The sequence below is a fragment of the Simochromis diagramma genome, unplaced genomic scaffold (genome assembly GCF_900408965.1).
Source record: "Simochromis diagramma unplaced genomic scaffold, fSimDia1.1 OVJJ01000205.1, whole genome shotgun sequence".
NCBI classification, from domain to species: Eukaryota; Metazoa; Chordata; class Actinopteri; order Cichliformes; family Cichlidae; genus Simochromis; species Simochromis diagramma.
Window position 1 is genome coordinate 4457609 of NW_024386782.1, and position 21311 is coordinate 4478919.

At 39.5% G+C, this 21311-nt stretch overlaps 1 protein-coding gene across 1 annotated transcript; it reads left to right on the top strand.

The window, feature by feature from the left end:
• The first annotated feature begins 403 nt into the window (after positions 1–403).
• lrrcc1 (leucine rich repeat and coiled-coil centrosomal protein 1) lies at positions 404–17899 on the top strand. Its single transcript, XM_040017456.1, has 19 exons — positions 404–824; positions 2348–2553; positions 2723–2788; positions 2895–3062; positions 6200–6366; positions 7476–7688; positions 8350–8543; positions 9250–9424; positions 10832–10980; positions 11979–12183; positions 12494–12633; positions 13053–13254; positions 13797–13982; positions 14273–14447; positions 14833–14996; positions 15162–15370; positions 15573–15710; positions 16271–16406; positions 17698–17899. The coding sequence occupies exons 1-19, from the start codon at positions 781–783 to the stop codon at positions 17806–17808; spliced, it is 3048 nt and encodes a 1015-aa protein (XP_039873390.1). The 5' UTR covers positions 404–780; the 3' UTR covers positions 17809–17899.
• Positions 17900–21311: the final 3412 nt, after the last annotated feature.

Genomic DNA, 21311 nt, shown 5'->3' on the forward strand with positions numbered 1-21311 from the left:
TTCAGATTTAGTTTAGTTTAGCTTTGCTTTCCTTCTTTGATAAAACTTCAGAAATATTTAAAGATGTGACTCTAATGCATACTGGGTGATGAAATCAGGAAGTGCAGTAAAGCATTCAAAGGCAAAGGTAGAATAAGTCAGCAAAGGAAAAGTGGGATTGTCAAGTAGGTGAAGAACGAGGAGGTGAAGGCAAATGAAAAGGCATATAGCGAGTTGTATTTGAGACAGGACACTAAGGAATGACAAAAGGACTTGTATTGATTGGGTAGGAAGAGGGATCAAGCTGAAAGGATGTGCAGCAGGTTAAGATGATTAAAAATAGAAATTGAAATGTACTAATGAGTGAAGACAACATGTTACGTTTCTAGAGGTGGGCGGAGCAAAGAAGCTGTCCCGGATGTGCCCGTTAGCGACGTCTAGTAAACAGGAAGTATGATGCGAGAAGCGGTTAGTTCAACTGAACTCCAACGAACAATAAATTTACAACACTTTGTTAGAAAATGAAGTACGAAAGGCTTTTGGGCTCTCCCAGAAGTTGCAGTTGTTCTCTGTTGATGGCCTATAATAAGTTTGGCTCCTTTGAGGCCGCTCGGTAGTCGCTAAACTTTGGCTAGCCTGCTGGGTAACTTAGCAGGATTGTTCAGAGGATGTGTTCGTCGACTTTTTTTTTTTTTAGCGAGTTTTCTACGTGTTTAGCCTGATGTCGGTAGCGGTTCCTTGGTTTATTTTGTTAGTTAGCAGACTTTACGCGTAGCGGTGGGACAGCTACATGTCGTCGTTATGGCAGGCAAGGAGCTGAGTCTTATTGACAAGAACATAACAAGGTAAAGTTACCTATTCACAACTAACGTATCAAAATTTACATTACATCAGCCAATAAGGGACTACTATGTACCACTGACGAACCGATTAAGTCTGGCATGAATATTTACTTACTTCATGACGAGCTTTACGTTACAATTTTAATCTGCTGATAAACGTGATATTTATAAGGAACAATAAGACCCCATACAATGTAAACTATAACTCATTGCTGTATGAGAATGACACGTGTGAATAACATATGAATAACATTTTGTTGACATCAGTACCATTCTTCAATTGTATAGATCTGATTCTAGATAAGATAAAATAAGATGATACATTCCTGCGAGTGCAGCCAAAGAATGCTGTAAATAATGTTGAATTGCGAAATGAAGTAACACAAATATTTTATTTATTTAAAGTAAAGCCTAGACAAGTTAAGCACTGTGGGGAAAAGGCCTATATAGGTTATTAGCGTCATCTACTTCATTATCTAGTGAATACAGATTTTAAAAAGACTGTATGTTAGGTGGACAAAAGCTTTACTACCAAGAATTCAATATCACTGTCTTGCAATATGCAGACAAACAAGTGCAAATAAAAAAGGGCTATGTGGTTGTCAGTTTTAAATTAGTTCTAAATTCCCATCTTCTGTATATAATATGAACTTTCTAGTCACTGTAATAGGCACACCTTTTCATTGCAGGGTAAGATGCATTTTCTCTTAATTCATTGTGGCAATTCATTGTTAATATTTTGGTCCATATTGAAATGTTGCAGATGTACAGATCCACATCATATCTCCAATGTTCTGTTGTTCAGGTCTGGTGACCCTGTATGAACTCTATCCTCAATTTCCTCGAGCCCTACTGGAATGTGATTGGCTGAGTAAATATTTGTGTTTAATAGCAGTAGGACAGGTGTAACTAATACAGTGACTGATGGGTGTATGACAGACTGAAAATCCAAACCCAAAAATATTTTAATAACAGAAACCTATCCTCTTAGCTGAAAAGCTGTAACCAGAGGGCTTGACTTTTCTTAATTTATTCGCCGTCAGCACTTGCCAGTTATTCTGTTTGATTTCATGTTTGATTGCTTTTTCAGTTCTCACAGTTTGTGTAAAGACTATAACTCGTGAATATGGAGTGAATAGTAGAAGTACAAGTAGAATCATCAGTCAACTGAGAGACACTTAGGCAACAGAAACTGTATTTGCATAAATGCCATGTTTTTAGTAGTCCACAAGAGGTTGCTTATCTGGAATATTTTCTTTGTAGTAAAATATGAGAATTGTCTTTAATGTCATTGAAAACTGAATACCCTCTAAGTTTTAAACACTTGGATTGAGTTTTTAGAATTTTCAGAGGAGATTTTACATCATTTAAAGTAAACTGTTAAGCAATTGATTAAATAAATTAACAAATTTATTGTTATTGTTATAATAGTCATTAGTTGGTACACATTTACCTTCAGAACATGTACTTATTTGCACAAAGTTTTACCTTCCGCTGTGAATCTGACCTTGTTGCCCTCTTTCTAGCTTGCTAGATATTCCCCTGATACCCACTGTAGCGTCACTTAATCTGCACTGCAATCACATCCCGAGGATCGAGGGCCTGACCTCAGCTTGGCACCTGCGACACTTAGACCTTTCCTCCAATTGCATTTCTAAGATTGAGGGTCTGAGTTCCCTCACTTCCCTGAGGACTTTAAATTTATCCTGCAACTTAATCACCAAGGTTGAAGGTGAGTCTTTAGTCACCATTTAACAGAGATAATAAATGCCTCTGCTCTCTGTGAGTTCTCCAAGTAATAATTCTTTATTAGTGGATCTTGTGTTTACCCTGACATTGCTGTCACTGCTCTATGAGCTGTAAAATCACTCAGTTGTTAATGTCCTCTCCCTTCACTCCAGCATTGAATGGACTTGTGAATTTAACGAGATTAAACTTGTCCTACAATCAGATAAATGATCTCAGCGGTGAGTTGAATTTTGCCTGAACAGTGTTTTCTTTTTCTGCACCCAAATGAGAATGCTAACAAGTGAATGATGCTTCAATGCTGTCAATTCTTCATGCCTTCATTAGGCTTGTTGTATCTCCATGGCACGGAGTACAAGCTGAAACACCTCAGTCTCCATAGCAACTACCTGGACAGCATTGATCACCTCCTGCAGTGCCTTCTGGGAATACAAGGGTTAAGAGAGGTGACTTTAAGTCAGGATGGCAGAGACAACCCTGTCTGTAGGTCACCAGGTAGGAAACCTTAACACTCATAGACAGGAGCCCTGTTCACATCTATAACAAAAAACTGGTACTTAACGATATTCAGAGGGTGAACAGTGATTGTAGAAATACAGATTTAAAATGAAGAGAGAACGGAAGCAACAAACAAGCCAGAAGCTTTGTGATATGTATTCAATATCTTATCTGAACCACAAGGCCAGCAGACACTTCAGCTGATAGAGCCTGTGACCACTTCTGTATTGGAGTGCAGTTGTATCAAGCAGCTGATTGATGTGATAGCTGTACATGTTGACCTATCAGATGTGTAAATGCACTGGCCTGATGTAGGAGAACCAAACAAGAAGGCTTATGTTTGTTGGGATGGAATTTTCATTAAAACACAACGCATTGAAAACATGGTTTATCCAAAAGGGCATTAACTCAGCATTGAAAGTCATTGTACTTGTATATTTGAGCTGTTTCCCTCTGAATTAATTTGTTTCTGTTCCTTTCATTTTTAGTACGAACCTGTAGCTACACTGAATGTGTAATAACATACGCCCAGCAAGTGCAGCAATACGTTTTCACTGGCTATATTAGAGCAGCGCCCTAATGGTGCGTGTGAGACTTGCTCCTCAAGCGGAAAAATATACCAGTCTTCCATATATTTATTTTTTACGCAATTTGTTCAGTCTTTTTTGCATTTAAAAAAAAGGTTTGCGTGTGTGTATGTGTTTTTTAATGGAACCAGCAATATACAGGAAATGACTTTGGGACTTATTTTGCCAATAGGAGCTCACTGTTGCAAAGTAAATTTGTCCCTTAAGTAGTGATAAAACTGTAGTCTGTAATTCAGACTAAATTAGCTTACTCATATTGCATACATTCAGTGTCAAATTTAAAGTTTTAAATATCTACAAATGCTGTGTTGTCATTGTTGTCCAAGTGTATGTTAGTTAGCTAGATGAAACATATCTTGTGGAAGCTTTTTTAGGTGCTTTTTCAGGTGTTACAACAGTGGGGTGAGCTAGTTGAAGTTGGTCTGATCCCAGCTTGTGTCCCACAAGGAATTGTCCACAAATCAACCCTCATAATTGAAAGCCACATAGTTGCTCTCTCTGTGGTTTTGGCAGCTGATTTAATGGTCCTCCTTTTGTCAGCGGGATCACCTGCCTTTCCTTCGGCACGCATTCACTTGACATGCTTTCAATTTCCTCATCCATATGATGTTCCCAGAGTACTATTATTTCCAGCATAATCACTTCCTTGGTGAATGTGGACACAGTGGTCATGTCTGGCTGCAGTTTTGATATTATAATCTGGACTGAGAACTTCGGCTGCTTAACCAAGGCGGTAGTTTCAGCTTAGGGGCAAGATTTCTCTCCAATTCTTATAAAGGTGATAGTCATTGGCAGATGGTTGCATCTGGTGTTTCTAAAAGCATTCACCTTGAAGACCTGGTCATGGCACCAGCAATAGTGCTTGCCTCTAAAGGCTTTTGGACAGCTATTGAAAAGATGCTCGTTGGAACACCTTCCAGAGCAAAGAGGGCAGGGAGGTGTCTCTCTGTGGCGAGGTTTTCTAGAGTGGATAGGACATCAAATACACCTTGGACAAAGAAGTCCAGTCTCTCCTAACGCCTTAGGTCATTGTTTTGAGTAAGAAAAGCATCTGGCAAGCTGCTTGGTAGCTGTTCATTCTTTGTTTAAGAACATCCCAAATTCACCTTTTGTCAGGCATTTTGCATGTATCACATAATGATGTAGATGAAAGTCTGGACTGTCAACAAGGTGTTTGCTAAGTAGCAAAGAATGGATATAAATTCAGAAGAATAGGGGAAGAAAAACTCCCTTTGACACTTTGCAGACATTTAACATGTACCAACAAAGTCCTATAACACACTGAAGGAATGGAAAAATCCCAGGAAACATAATGAGGGCACTTAAATGGAATGTCAACCATCTAATCTCAGAAGTCAGTGAGAAATCATCACATCAGCTACTATGAAAGATTATTATTGTTATTATTATTATTATTGTAAGATGTTCATTTTGTAATAATACTCTGTTAGTTGTGCTTTATGGTTGTGTCTCTGTTGTGTGCTCCTGGGCAGAGTTAGGCTAACTTCAGCTTTGTGCGTAGTTTTGTAAGAAGGAAGACTAGAGTGCAGATGGGACTCCAGGGGGTATGATATTTTGGCTTTATTGATGGAGATAAGCACTAATGAGGTTTCCTGTTGTGGTGAACCAAAGACTATGATGTGATGTTTACTGCAGACTGGCTGTGGTAACAAGGCCAGGGTCTCTGATGGCAGGGGTGAGAGGAGATGAAAAGATGAAAAGTTGGAATTGTAACTTTGTTCCAGGTCTTCCAGGATCGTTTCTTTGGATTACACTTTATTTTGAGCATTTCTGCATCAAATGCTAGTATGTCAGTTCGCTGAATTTGCAAAAAGCAAAAGTTTGTTGTACGTTATCCAATTACAGAAAAAAATAGATCGATACATAAATTATATATATATATAAAAAAGATAAACAATTTAATTCATATTTTCCAACTGCAGTTGGATCAAACTTTAATAATAGCACCCAGCATATCAGCTATGAACAGCAGTTTTAGAGGATATTTTTTCCAATTTTGCAGAATAACTGATTTAAAACTCCCCCTGTAATGAAAGTCCAGTGAATATCAGTCAAACTGACAGCCGCTATTAGTAATGACTGTGATTTTTTAATCTCTTTGTTTATCTTATATTTGGCTTCTTCATTAATTGGATTGGCTGCAGTTAAATTAATGTAAAAAGCTTTTCAGTGATCCTTTGCACCCATTATCCATATCTTCCAGTTAATGATTAATTCACAGCACTAGTTGTTGAAGGCGTCTCTTTTCATGTTGTTAAATACGAGAAGGCACTCTTGCAACTCTTGCTGTCTGTATGTGTAGATATACTTGCATAAGTTGTGCTCACTACCTATTAAATAGGGTACATCAATAGTGCATATGAAGGTGACACACAAAGGTTATTCATTCAGAATTAATTATTTGATCTTTCATGAAGGTCATATGCACCACTGATGTGACATTACTGAATAAGAGGCTCATGGCAATCAGGCAGCTCTAGCCTCGACAGGTTTCTCTGATACACCTGCGTTCCTATCTTACTGCAGGTTACAGGGAGATTGTTTTGCAGTCACTGCCGCAGGTCTCTGTTCTGGATGGCCTAAACCGACTGGGAAACCGATCACCTCAAAGTCTCAGTAGTCTCTGTGATATCCCCGGTCTAGAAGATTACGTGGACCTTCTACTCTCATCTGACACAAGTCACAATGAACCGGTAATTTTTTATGCTAAGCTACTATCAATTCCAGTGTAGTTCTTTTATTTGTTTAGATATACTCACCATGCTTTAGGGACTTTTGTTATTAAATCCTGTTTTATTTGACCGGAAAGTCTCGCGCAATATGTTTGCTTTTTTGCAACTGACACAAACAAGTCAAATGGAGCATAAAGTTATTTCCCAACAATTAATTTACAGCTTTCATAACGCAACAGAATGTGAGACGCATGAGAACAAGAAAGTTGTAGAACAGTTTCCACTTATTGTATGAGTGATGCTCAACTGCCTGATAGGCAGCGTATCAAAATCCTGGGCTCCTGATACAAAAGAAAGAAGAACCGAGAATTTTATTGTCATATACACCACAAATAACTGTGGGTATGTTGAGCAATGAGGTTCTTACTTTTCGGGTTCACTACACACAAATAAATAAATAAAATATAATAATAGATTAATAAGCACAGAAAAAATTAAATAAATAAAGCACGTACTATTTACAGAAGAGTAGAGGGTGGTTAGTTATGCAAAAACACAAATTCCATCTATCCCATCAGCTGTCGTAGGGCAGGATGCAGTGTACAGGTCTCCAGTCCATCAGAGAACAGACAGACAACCATTCACATCTTTACCTTTGTCCAATTTAAAGTCAACAATTAATGCACCTCTTTGTACCGTCGGAGGAAACCGGTTCACCCGGAGAAACCTCACACAAACACTTTGTATTAACCTAAGACAAAATATCATAATTACACAGCTTTGCTTATAGAAGACCTAATTATGTAGGTCTGCTTCGCTGCAACGAGGAATATCATCGAGCCAAATAGATTTCCCGGTTGTCACTGAATTATTGGAACATAATGAATTTATGTATACTGGGATGATGAAAGTTTGGTTGCTTTACAATATACTACTTTGCATATTCATTGCACCAGATGGCAGTTTCTGTCTGTTTTTCTACAGGAAAACAAACTGCAGTAGAAGCCATTTTGCTTGCTGTTATTAACTCTTTTCCGTCTCTGCAATGAAGTCCTGTAAATACATTATAATTCGAAACCACACTTTTGCATTTGGAAACTCTGAAATAAAAGTGAAAGTTTCCATTGCAGGTCAGAGGCGATGCTCCTCTCACCACACCCCGCATTGACCAGCTGCTGACCCAGTTTCGTCAGAGGAGTGCTACCTCAGAAGTAATCACAGACCCAGTCACACAACCAGAACCTCCGCGCACACAGCCGGTTCGCTCCACTGTGACTGATAAAGGAGTTAATGAAGAGCGCATCAGGAAACTGGAGCACCAGATGTCCCAGCTCATCCAGCAGGTGTACACCTTTTTGAAGATCAATTTTTTGCGCATATGTGCCTTGTTGTTGTTTTTTTCTTTTGTTTTTTGGCTTTTTTTTAAATAATGAAAGTAGGAAAAGGTGGGAAAGAAAAAGTTGTACTAAATGTTAATGTAATTGATGTTCTCTTAATCTACTGCACTTTGAAGTTATTTGTTCAATATAAATTATTCATGCCGATATTTTGAAGTCATCTTTACATAAATTAATTTTTACACATTTGGCTCTTAAATGGTGATTTATCCCCAAACAAAGTAGTGTGCCAAAGTCCTAAATCACCCCTCTGCTCTTTATATTTTGCTTATAATGAGCCAGGCTTTCTTGTCATTTTTACCCCTCCCAGCTGTAAGTAGCCTATCTGTTAAACACAGTGGAGGCTCTATCATGGTTTCGGGCAGGATTTCAGCCACTGATGTTGGGGATCTTGTCCCCAAAAAAGTATATTCATATTTGATCCACCATCTGAAAAGAGTCTGATCACAGCTTCAAACTGTAAAAACTCTGTTTTTGCCTTATGTGCCATTTGTGTTAACTGATGTTGGTGTACCTATTTCCCACTTTTTTATATTTCCTAGAAAAATATAAGGAACCGGGGGGTGACAAAAAAAACCATTTAAGTATTTCTTTGTTATTTACCCAGAACCCTGCAGATAATAAATCCAGAAGATCTGCCCATTCTGTGGTGATGGTACGGAAAGCCAAGCGGGACACAGACCGCACTTCAGAAAGTGAATGTGACAGCGGGAAGGAAAACAGGAGGCAGACGAGAATTCCCAGATACCATGACAGCGTAACATCGTCGACAACCACCAAAGAGACCAAGAGATCAGAGAGGTGATTCTGCACCAAAAGAGATTTCTGGTGTCATGTTAGCTGCTTTGAAATCCCATCATGTTTACATTTGGACTCCCAGATTTTGTTATAGCAGCTGAGATCCAACTTCGCAAAGGCTAAAACTTGATGAACCTAAACTATGTGAAGACATTTTCAGCACTGGTGGGCACTACATCACAATCAGAGAGTGTACCTCTAAGCAATGATAATCACATTCATACATTCACCAAACAATATGCAGCAATGGGTTTTTCCGTGTTGTTCATCATGCATCAACTTAATATTATCAGGTATCTTGATTAGGGAAAATCCTTTTACCTCCCACTCGAGAGAGGGTGATAAATTTTCCTCAGAGAGATGATATGTTATAGACTTTTCTCCTCTGTGTTAGAAATTACCGCCGGCAGCTCACTCGCATGATTAATGGCCACGCTTCTCTGGTCAACCCCCTCATCTTACTTCATCATCCACTAATGATATGTGCTTAAGATTCAGAAATTTAACTTAAGTAATCTCACAATAGCCCTCATCAAAAAAAGGTTACTTTGAAATATTACTTCAAAATTCAAAGTTGTTCAGACTTTGCTTCCCTATAAAACTCAGTAAATCTTCTGCTTTGACCTTTGTTTAGCCAGACATTAGCTGGAGGCTTGTTTAGAATCTATTTTACAGCCAGTTTAATACTTGTGATTTGTTTTATGTGCAGCGATCAGGAGAATCATAAACGGAGGGCTTCAAAGTCTGCCGTTGGATCCAGGACGAAGGCTGGTAGCACAGGGAGTGCAGAGGCAGTGAGGCCAACAAGGAAAGGGCCTTTAAGGGCAGCTAAGGCCTCAGGCGATATGAAAACCAGATCCACTGAAGAGGAGGAAACCTACAGGGTACACGATGGACGGGTCACCTAGCTGCTTCTGTTTTTATTGAGTGACTGTAAAATAGAAACGGTTCTATCCCCATTCAAAAAGAGAGTAAATTGGTGTGTTTGCAGAAACATTTGTGTAAACAAAAAAAAAAATGCAGGAATAGAACAAATGGATAATGCTTCTAGAAGGTGACAGCAGAAATAGGACCACAGTAAACAGAAGGTTTTTCATGTTTTGCTCTTTGTTTCTGAGAGCTTTGTTTCAGTAACATTGACTTTATCTTTGTGATGTCAATAACTTCTTTGTGGTAACTTTGTTAAATTACGCGCAAAATAGAGTTCAAGCCAGTAGTCCATCATCTGTTTGGTTATTTAATTTCAGTACATTTAATGAAACTCTTGGCTTTTTGTTGTGATTAGAAAACATTCGATTCCTTTCCACAAAGAAAGTTTCTATTTTTTCAATCATTTATTCAACAAAAATATCAATAGATCGAACATTCTTCTGTCAAAGTAACAGAACAAACTTCTTGTAGGCGTTTCATTTAGTTCTCTACAAGTCTCTTACATTAGTTTGCTGATATTATTTGACAACCTCCATGTAAAATTCATTCTGTTGCAAGAGATTAATGATTTTTCATACTTATACTGTGTGCTTCAAATGCCCCCAACATCTGAAATGATTTAAATCTGTGCTTCTTGTTCTTTGTCTGCCATTCTTTATCCTGCTGACGGGTCCACTTTTACTTCAACGTTTGGACAAATGCTCGTCTGTTATCTTCAAGCAGAATTCACAGTTCAATCAATTCCTGCAAACTCCCCAATCCTGAGGCAACAAAGCAACACCAGTCATAATATTTCTACAGTCATAATTCACAGACTCTTTCAGGGTCTCTTCCTGAAAAACTGTGATTCATATGCATCGAGCGTATCTGCTGCCACTGTGGCCAAACAACTCTTTTATTTGATCTGCCCGTTCAGAGCATATTATTTAAAAAAAAGCAAAAAAAGAGCAGTGTCATGTCCTCCATGTTTATCGACAGATGGTAGTTGTTCTTTAATGTTTTTTTGGACAGCACAGGCTTTTGTTTCTGGCACGTATCCCATGCGGTAATTTCTAATATTGGATTTATCCTCAAAGCAGATGTAACACGAGAGAAAAATGGTGGAAATATCTTTTATTCCTAATAATATTTTTTGAGGGGTACTCACTTGTTTATACAGGGGGGTAAAAATCCTCAATGTTGCTTTCATTGTTCCTACAAAAACAACGAGATGCTTTAAATAAAACTGTAAAAAGCACTTGAGCTGTAAGAATAAATTGATATTTCAACTTAAAGAAAAAATAATGACTTTTTTTTTTTTTTTAAGCGTTCAGTGTGTGTTTACTCTGGGAATTCATGCTTTGTGTATGTGTTCCGCTCAGACAATTGTGGAGGAGCGTGACCAGGAACGGGAAAGACGCTGGAAGGCAGAACAAGCTGTGAGAAAGCTAACAGAGGAGCTCAAGTGCCTGCAGACCAAGGTCAGCGAGGAAAAGGACCTTCAGAACATGGCCCTGCACACTACAGACAGGTAAGAGGGAGACACATTTACCGTGGATGCCTCTCATCACAAATCTCCACTTGAATCTGTTAGTCAGCTCTAAAGCAGATATCACGCTGGAAAAAAAAGCGATAATTGAACTCTTCTCTGTGGATTTTAGTTGTCAGCTTCATAATGGATCCTCATCTGTTTCTACTCTCTTCATCTTTTGTATTGGCTCTCTTGAGACCAAGGCCTGCTGCGTGTCTCATTGTTGAACAATGAGTATCTATCCCACCATTAAAATGTCTCACTATCACGGTGCCATAGTCTCTTTAGAAATCATACTCACATTTTGGCTCCATTACACCAAAAACCTTTCAAGTATGCCTGCAGTTGTCTGCGATAATAAAGCTATTTAGTATAAAGATCATTAAGCGACGCAGCCATCCTGATTATATACCTAACATTTAAATTTCCAGAGGCTTTGATTAAATATTCCTATCTCTGCTGCCACAAGGCCATTTTACTTCTGCTCTGTACGGTCTTCGCTGGTACCACATCCTGCTTAGATAAATCTGCATTATGGTTGTAATTAGAGGCCCGATGACGCGCATATGTCAGCAGTATTACACAAATCAATCTTAACTGTCACTTTCTAATGACACTGAACACGGCTGTTACTGTTGCCGTCCATGCTCAGCGAGAGACAGATTACAGTGACTCATCAAAGCACATTTTAATAGTGGACTACTGTGCGTGAGCTGCTTCTACTGTTTTATAGTTTCTTAGTTGTCCCCTGTGTGCCTCATTTCCATTTCTACTTCCATTGTCTCTCCCATGAGATAAGATTTTGACTATACTATAGCGTTAGAGTTCTTCAATTTCAAAAGCTATCACATATTTGACACTATGGAAGGACAGCCAAGGGCATCACAGAATTGGGGAGTGCTTTCTGGTACCAATTTCTATATAAAGTGAAAAGAGAAATTCAGGGTATTACCGCGGCTTCCCTTGGACACCCTTATCGTATTTTTCTCCCCGTCCAGACTGAAAGAATTGCTGCTGAAAGAGCGATCGGGGCACTCTGAGCTGCAGGCTCGTGTTGAGGAGCTGGAGGGGAGGTGTCGATCCCTAACCCAGCAGCTGGAGCAGGCCCGCAGCTGTGAGGAGCAGCACAAAACTGCACTGCATAGACTGGAGGAAAGCGTTTCCCACGGAGAGGCGCTTAGGGCTCACCAGCAGGCTGAAGAGGTACAGATGTTCGCTTATTTCCCCTAGAACAAATCATGTTGATAAAGATAAGGTATATTCAGTCAGGCGGTGCTAATCGATGCTCGACATACAGTTTTTCTCCCATCAAAGCAAGTTTATCACACTGCTTCTGCTACATTCGATTACCTGCCGCTGAGCTCCCCTTATCGCTCTAATTTTTGATTGTAACGACGCATTAGTTCACTGATCCAGCCTGGAGTGAATACATTCAGATAGATAAAAGGATTCAGTACAGAGAGGTCATTCAGCTCTGACAGGCTGGTATAAAACATGTGCTGACCTTCCTCAGATAAAAAGGCAACAGGAGCTGCAGAACAAGGCAGCAGCTCTGAAGAGAGAGTTGGACATCCAGAGAGCGTCAGTACGACAGCACAAAGACAAACTGCAGCAGCTGCATGAACTGCTGGCAGCCAGGGAACAAGAGCACAGGTACATCTAAGAAGAAGAACCCCTGCTAAATATGAAGTTCATCTTTAGATGCCATGGAAACCATTTCTGTAAAAGAGTTGCTTCTCATGAGCAGTGTGATCCTAGATAAATGCAACATTTTCTCATAAATTTTGAAATATTATAAAATGCTTAGAAATCTGGAAAAGTTTTATTATTGCTTATTTGTCACGAATCCCCCAAGGTACCCGATTTAATGCCAAGTTTCAAGGGGTTCTAATATCTAATGTTGTTTAATTTAGAAATTTGCATCTAAATTAAATATTGGATGCAAATGCAAAAAAAGATGCAAATGCAAAAACAGATTACAATAAGCAGTTACATGCCTTTAGAGTTTCTGTTGAGGACACAGTCTCCATTTAAAGAGGCGTTTATCCTCGTTTGCTTCATTCTTCCTACAGAAAACAACTAGAGTTGCGGTTACAACCCGGTGGGGCAGATTTTCATGATGCTGTGGCGAAGGAAGTGGCATCAGTGGAAGAAAGGCACAGCCACAGGGAGGCGGAGCTGCAGGAGAAGCTGGCAGAGGGCAGGAAACAGTACACTGCTCTGGAGGACGAGTTCCGCATGGCGCTAACCATTGAGGCTGCTCGCTTCTCTGAGGTCTGCTAAAAGATGGACCCCTGCCATCCAGATGGCCTATAATCACTGTAATGTTGCCCTGAATTTTACACTACAATCTCTGAGCAGTCCAGCTGATAAATGATTACTTTGAACACTAAAAAGTGAAATGATTGAACTTGATTTCACCCAGTTGGGAGAGACTTGGCTGATGGGGTTTTTTCAGCACGATGGGGAAAACTGGTTTTGAATTAGGATCTTTTGCCTCTGGACAAGTAGTCTTTGATTGCCACATGGACAGAAGCTTACAAAAGGATTGGGCTCGAATCAATTCAGAATGTTCAAAAATGTAATCTCATTTTTGATTGCTACTGCTTGCACAAATTTCTGCTCTTAGTCACCCAAACTTTTGACCTTTGAGAAAAGTGTGAAAAAGCTATTGCGGGGCATGTGTTTCTGTAAAGCCATGGCTCTGAAACTGTTCTGACCGATTAAAGTGTCAGGTAATGCTCGGACCTACGCTTTGGTTAACTCCCAAGATTTCTTATTAACATTCAGTTCCACACTCTCACTTTTTTCTGTAGGTAAAGGAGGCGTGTGATCAGATGACTGCAGAGCTGATGGAGCTCAAGGCAACCCTGGCCCAGTTCCAAGAGAGGGAGAGGAAATCAGGCTCTCTAGTGCAGGAGCTCACTGCTATGGTCAAAGAACAGAAGAGCCGCATCTCTGAGCTCATCAAAGCCAAGAGAGACGCTGTCACTGATCTAAAGGTGTGCAGCATTGCAGTAAGAGAGGGAGATGTGGGTGATTTTTATTCCAGCATTTCAACTGGATTTGAGCCCAGATTGCAGGATTTAAAATATTGAAATATGACTTCATGTGAGATAGCATGGGCACAGATTCATCAGTCACTGCCTTTTCAAAAACATGTTAACCCTGGTCCTGTAGGAGACTGACTACTTTGAGACATCATGAATACTGAATGGTCCAGCTGCCTTCCCATCTGCCATCCATGACAGATGGCCATTGATCATTAATACTGTCTGTCTCTCTCTGCCAGAGCCGTCTGCATTCCTTGGAAGCAGAGGTAGGACAGGACCGGCGTCTTGGCCTGCAGCTAGAGTTGCTTAAGAAAGATAAGGCTAGAGTGTTGTCTCAGCTCATGGCTCAGGAGTCGGTGATAGACGGCCTCAAGGTAGAGAGGAAGATTTGGGGCCAGGAGCTCGCTCAGCAAGGTGGGAAAAATTCAGGAGAGTACTTGTTTTGCACCTTGAGTCTGCCCTGCAGTGCACAGAAAAAGCTGATAATGCAGTTTTAGCTGTTTATTGGCAATCAGTGGTGCGGGTCCTCCCTGGAGCCAATCTAGTGCACTGACTTGTGCTTAACTCGTAAAATTTTGGAGATTTCCACCTTAGAGGTAATTTAAAAAGAGGCTCAATACAGTACGTGCTGATTTACATTTTTATCAGGTAAAAGTCTGCCATCTAGTGGTTATAGCCCAGATGCACAATTAGAAAACACCGGGCCAGCTTTCTTTTTTATATCCCTCTTAACGTTTGTCTTCCACATGTGTTTACATAGAGAGTTAAAGCGACATTTTGATGGGTTATTCTTTTCCAGGAGCGTCTTTGGCTCAGGACCGTGGTCGTTTAGAGGCCAGGATAGAGGTGCTGAGTGCTGAGTTGGAGGCTCAAAGGAAACAGAATGAGAAGGACAATGATACTCTTAGAATCAAAGCCAAAATCATGGACGACCAGACAGAAACCATTCGCAGACTCAAAGAGGTAGGTTGAGAACTTGTATTACTCAAGCCAGAGGGCTCAAACTCCAAGCTAAACAACAACAAAACAAAACTTTTGAGTTTTAACCGTCATTGTTGTGCTTTGTAATCATTTATGCATTTATTCATATTATCATGCAGTTTCTCATTATCAGTCACTGCTTTGTAGTCCCTGCAGGAGCGTGATGATCAGATCCGAAGGCTGAAGGAGGAGGCAGCAAAGGCTCAGAAGAGGCTTCAAGAGCAGCTGGAGGAGGAAACAACCCAGCAGGCTGAACTGAAAGAGCGAGTAGAACATCTGAGCCTGCGCAAGGAGGAACTGAAGCAGCAGCTGGAAGACAAGGAGGCAGAGCTCGAGCAGGTCAAAAGAGTTTACAGGCAAGTACCCCAGCATAACCACAAAAAGGAAAAGGGCCTGCTTTAGGCAGAGTACTTTCTGACATTTTAGGGTAACAATTGTGTTTAAATCAAACAAGTTCCAATGTTAGTGCTGCTACTGACCCGAAGATGATCAGACATTAAAGTTTTAAGCTGTTTCTAAACCAGTATGTTTTATGCTTTGTGTCTCTCATCTTTTTAGTGAATCCACTAAGAAGTGGCAGGAGAAGGCAGACTTGCTCACTCGGCTGGAGAGCCAGGTGAAGCGTATGAAGGAGAACTTTGATTCCAGGGAGCGCTTGCTGCTGGAAGAAAGAGAAAAGGCAACAGAAGCACACAGGTATGTTAAATATCAAGTTATTCTCTCCCGGTTGTTCAGAGACTGCCCTTATCAGGGATTTTCAGTGATACTTTTGCACTGCTGCTGGTTCACTCTCTTGGGTCAGGCATGTTGAAATGCATTTTATGTGCCTTTCTTTGTGTCTAGAGTGCTGTTGTTTGGTTTCTATCATTGATTGTTGTGTGTTTGATGTTTGCCTGCCTGCTGGGAAGAACTCAGAAGAAAGATGATATATAGCTTTGTAGATTTTGCACCAGTAAGAAGTAGTTTTTAACAAAGGCCTTATGAAACTGTAATGTTATGGTACTTAAAAAGTCTCAGATGTCATATCAGGATTAGGAAAGTGTTTGAGTCTTTTCCCCATAAAGCAAGGCAAAGTGAATGCTTTTGTTGTAAATAAATGATCACATAAGGCTGCACTTCCTGTGTTAGTACTTTATACCTGTGGCCCTTCACCATCAAAAACGCAGACATGTATTTTTCCCAAGGCAGCATTTGGAGAGCATCCAAAGTACCACTCCTTACGCAACCTGTCACGTTTGTGTTGGTCTGTTCCGCAGAGCTGCACTAGAGAAATTACACTGCGTGGACGATGCTTTCCGTCGACAGCTGGAGTCCGTCCAGGCTGCCCATCAAGCTGAGCTTCTGGGACTTACTAATGAAAAACACCAAAAGATAGAAGAGGCCAATCAGAAGGTAAAATGTGGGCAGCTTTCCCACAAATGTTTTTTTCTCCAAAGTGGAAGAAAGAAACTGGTATGTCTTGGTATGAGAAAGGGGAACGCAAGCGTTGGTTTGCCTCCTCTGTGACAGTTCAAAAATAAGGTGTAAGAGAGGCTGCAACGGAAGCATTTCATAACAGACTTTAGTCGCTTGCTTCACTGTTGGATTCATAATTCATTATAAATTATGGGGAAGATTCAGTCACTGAAAAACTGAAATTCTTCTCATACTGTAACGGTTTGTTGTTATGCAACAGTTGATGACATTCATCACTTTTTCTGGTCAAAATAAAAGTGACTGTGACAACGTTAGATTAAAAAATAATGACGAGGAAAATGTTTCAAAGTAAAGCATGTTTTCTTTTGTCATACCTCCAGTCAAGGGGTGGGTTTTCTTCAGAGGGCTATGTTGTCTAACATAAAGTAAGTAAAGTGCTGCACTTTGATGTAAACGTGGTACACACAGCATTGAATGATAGTCCACGGATTTTTGTACACATTACAAATAAGAATGGGACCTCAGTCCAAAAACCAAGAAACGAGCTTGTGCAACATAGTTTTGTTCTGCATTACATCTTTGAAGTAGTGCTGAATGACAATAAAGTAAATCTTGACACCCCCCCAGAAAAATATGAGTAAAAAGTGCTGTAGTGCACAGAAAAGCTTTGTTTGTGTGGCACACATTCATTTGGAGTCTTACTGAATGGTATTATTGGGGGCGATTGTGGCTCAACAGTTGGCAGTTCGTCTTGTAATCGGAAGGTTGCCGGTTCGAGCCCCGGACAGTCTCGGTCGTTGTGTCCTTGGGATGTGGCTGCAATGTAGCTTGCCATCACCAGTGTGTGAATGTGTGTGTGAATGGGTCGATCACTGAATATAGTGTAAAGCGCTTTGGGGTCCATAGGGACTAAGTAAAGCGCTATACAAATACAGGCCATTTACCATTTACAGATGTGTTAGACTTATTCATCTCAACATAAAATATACACTATAGATAAAATTGATACATAAAATATGCCATTTCCTTTTTTTGTTGGATTGTTTATTTGTCCTTTTAAGGCACCCAGGGCCGGGTTGAGATGGTTCAGCGACCGGTTCTGGCCCTCTGGTCATATGTTGCCAATGTGTGCTCTGGTCATAGCCTGGTTTTAATTGCATTTTACCCATCGAGACATGGTTAATAAAATGCTAGTTAACATACAAATGTTTTGAAAAGCAGTTTGTGTTTCTGCTGCTGATGTTGTCTGTCTGTGCTTCTTCCTCAGGTATTTGAAGTGGAGGAGGAGATGCGGCAGCTCCTGGAGGAGACAGAAACTAACAAGAGAATCATGGAAGAGAAAATGAAACGTCTCAGCAGTGTACTAAAAGACTTTTAACAAATAACGGGGTTGTTTTTGTATTTTTGTTTTAGAATAAGTTCTATTTTAGTACTGTATTATTTATTCAATAAATTCTTCTTTGATCTTATTTTTGTTTTCTGTTTCTAACCAGAGACCACAAAAGGCTAATGAGACATAATGATTTAACAGTTTGTGGTTAGTTCAGATAGAAAGAAGCTAAATTGTGTTCTTAAATACAAAGTTACATTAAGAACAATCATAACTACTCCAGTTCCGAGTAAACACGGGAAAGCACAAAACTGACTGCTTTAATGTTATGTCACTACGTTATGCAAACCTGCAGTTTTATTTAAGGCTGAAATGGTTATTAAATTACAGCTTTGTGGTCTAACTTCTCCAAGATAGGCAGGTAGACAGAAATTAATTCAGAAGGTTTTCCTTTCATTTAAAATTAAGAAATACAACCTTAATTCCAAAAAGTTTGGGTGCTGTGATGAATGTAAACAAAAACAGAATGCAATTATTTGCACATCTCATAAAGCCATATTGTAGTCATAATAGAAAAAATAAAATACATTAATTGTTTTAAGTGAATAGATATAATATTTTAAGAAATAAAAAAATAGGATAATTTTCAATTTGATGATTGTCACACATCTCAAAAAAGATGGGCTAGGGCCATGTTTACCACTGTGTGGCATCCGTTCTACTTTAAGCAACAGTCTGTAAATATCTGGGAACTGAGGAGATCAGTTCTTGGACTTTTGGGAGAATGGTGTTCCATTCTTGTCTGATTCTAACTGCAATGAAAGGTCTGGACTGTTGGAGGCCGGTTTGGCACATGGACACCTCTACTGTGAAGTCGTGCTGTTGTAATAGCTACAGTATTTGCTTTAGCATTGTCTTGCTGAAACATGCAAGGCCTTCCCAGAAAAAGATGTTGATGGGAGCATATACCGTAGTTTTCGGGTCATAAGCCGCTACTTTTTTCCCACACTGTGAACACTGCGGCTTATACTGACGTGCGGCTAATGCATTTCTTTTTTCATGTGGCCAAAAACATTTTGCCTGGTAACAGTAGACCAATCAAAATGACAAGTAGTGTATATATACATGGTATATATTTTTATCAGTTGTTAAGAGACGTTGTAATGTTGTTTGTGCACTGTTCCGTAAAAAAACCATAAGCAACGTAATTTGTGTGTTACGATACGTACGTATACTTAAAGGTAGCCGTGTTACAGGCGCTGTTCGAGGAAAAAAAGCATTTGCAGTATGTATTTTTGTATGTTACCATAACGTTTATGTTACCACGTTTATGTTACCTTATATTAAACGTTAAAAATCCTCACGTGTAATATTTCTGTGTAAATATCTCATATTACAGGTGAAACGCATACGGCTTAAAATCCGGTGCGGCCTGTACAAGTACAAAATTGATTTTCTTTCTACAATTAGAGCATGCGGCTTTTAATCAGGTGCGCTCTGTAGTTCTGGAATTACGGTATATTGCCCTACAACCTGTAGACCCTGCAACATAAATAGTGCATTTCCAGAGGTGCAGGCTGCCAATTTGCCACTGATGCTAATGGACCCCTATATCATCAGAGATGACAGGCATATAATATTTAATTTTGGCCTTGTCTCAGAATCTTTTGATGCTATCACATACTGTAGATGATGAGATATTCAAAGTATTCACAATTTCACGCTGATGAACAGTTTTCTGAAATTGTCATTTATAATGCAATTTGTAGTGCAGGTCTTTTTTTTTTTCATATTTGTGAACCTGTTCTTCCTCTGCTTATCTTTAATCTGCCTCTATGATACACCTCTCTTTTTATAACCAGTCACATTACTGACCTGTTGCTAGTTAATTAGTAAAATAGTCCTTTGGCTTCTCTCTCTCTCTCTCTCTCTCTCTCTCTTTTAAATCTTTTTTTTTTTCAGGCTTTTATTGTCCCAGTGCTGTCCTTTTTGGGATATGTTGCTGCCGTCCATCAAACTCAAAATAAGCTAGAACTTGTCATTATAAAACAAAATGTCTCAGTTGTGAATAAGAAAAAAACCCCATGGGATCATGAGATTTAAAAGTCACTTCACTGTGATTTTACAGATGTCCAAACATTTTTGTAATTTGTGTTAAATAGGTGCTAAATAGGAGAGGAACTACCAGACCCCTGTCATCAACGAGTGCCCAGTGGAGAGAGTGGACAGCTTCAAATACCTCGGAGTTCACATCACGCAGGACCTGTCATGGTCGTGTCACATCAACACCGTGGTGAAAAAGGCCCGTCAGCGTCTCTACCACCTCAGACGCTTGAGAGACTTCCAACTGCCCTCCAAGGTGCTCAGGAACTTTTACTCCTGCACCATAGAGAGCATCCTGACGGGAAACATCTTAACCTGGTTCGGGAACAGCACCATGCAGGACAGACGAGCTCTACAGAGGGTTGTGCGGTCAGCTGAGCGCACCATCCGCTCCGAGCTCCCTGACCTGCACTCAATCTACAGCAGGCGGTGCTGGACCAAGGCCAGGAAGATCGTGAAGGACCTCAGCCATCCCAACAACAGACTGTTCTCTCTGTTGAGGTCAGGAAAGCGATTCCGCTCCCTGAAGACCAACACAGAGAGACTGAGGAGGAGCTTCTTCCCGCAGGCGATACGGTCTCTCAATCACACCACCACACAGTACTGACCCACACATATAGTTCTTACACACACACTGGACATTCTGGACATTGTTTTCACTTCATTACTTAAATCACGCTGCTGTTATTGTGTATATATTTATTTATATTTCTTCATACATTCTTATATAGTTCTATATTGTGTATTTTGTTGTACAGTTATTTTATTTTCAACTTTAATTTATATATTTTATCTTATTCTCCCAGTTAAATTTACCCTTCATTCTAATTTGTGTTGTACAGTTATTTCATTTTTAACCTTAATTTATATTTTATTCCTTCCTAGTTAAATTTACCCTTTTTAATTTTTCATATTTATTTCCTATCTTATTCATAGCCTTTTCCTTTTTTGTTTTCTTTAGGTCACGAGCAGTTGTCCAAGCATTTCACTACATATCGTACTGTGTATGACTGTGTACGTGACAAATAAAATTTGAATTTGAATTTTGAATTTTGCTATATATAATCCTGTATATAGGATTAGTTGTTAGGATTAGTTGATTTTTCCCCATTTTTAAAAAATAAAAATGACAAGAATGTTAATTTACTATGACTTATCAAGTAAAGATGAAAAAAAAAAGTTAATTTGAATATAGTGTTTTGGGAATTTTACCAAAATATGATAAGATATACTTAGATGGTATGAAATCCTTGTCAGGAAAGCTAAAATTAAACACGACCTATAACAAAATAATTTAAATAAGTAGAATAGCTCAATAAAATGTTATATGTTTTTTTTTAATTAGTTAAAAAAAATGCTAACCTATATTTTTGGCTGCTATGGGCTTCCATACTAATACTAATCGTACCGATTGGTCAGTGATGTTTGATGTGCGGGGAGGCGGGACT

Bases quoted from the DNA above. Each gene is read 5' to 3' on its own strand.
- lrrcc1 (XM_040017456.1), top strand. From the start codon at position 781: ATGGCAGGCAAGGAGCTGAGTCTTATTGACAAGAACATAACAAG. The intron at 12,634-13,052 runs GTACATCTAAGA...TTCTTCCTACAG, and splicing joins GCCAGGGAACAAGAGCACAG to AAAACAACTAGAGTTGCGGT. The intron at 15,711-16,270 runs GTATGTTAAATA...TCTGTTCCGCAG, and splicing joins AAGGCAACAGAAGCACACAG to AGCTGCACTAGAGAAATTAC.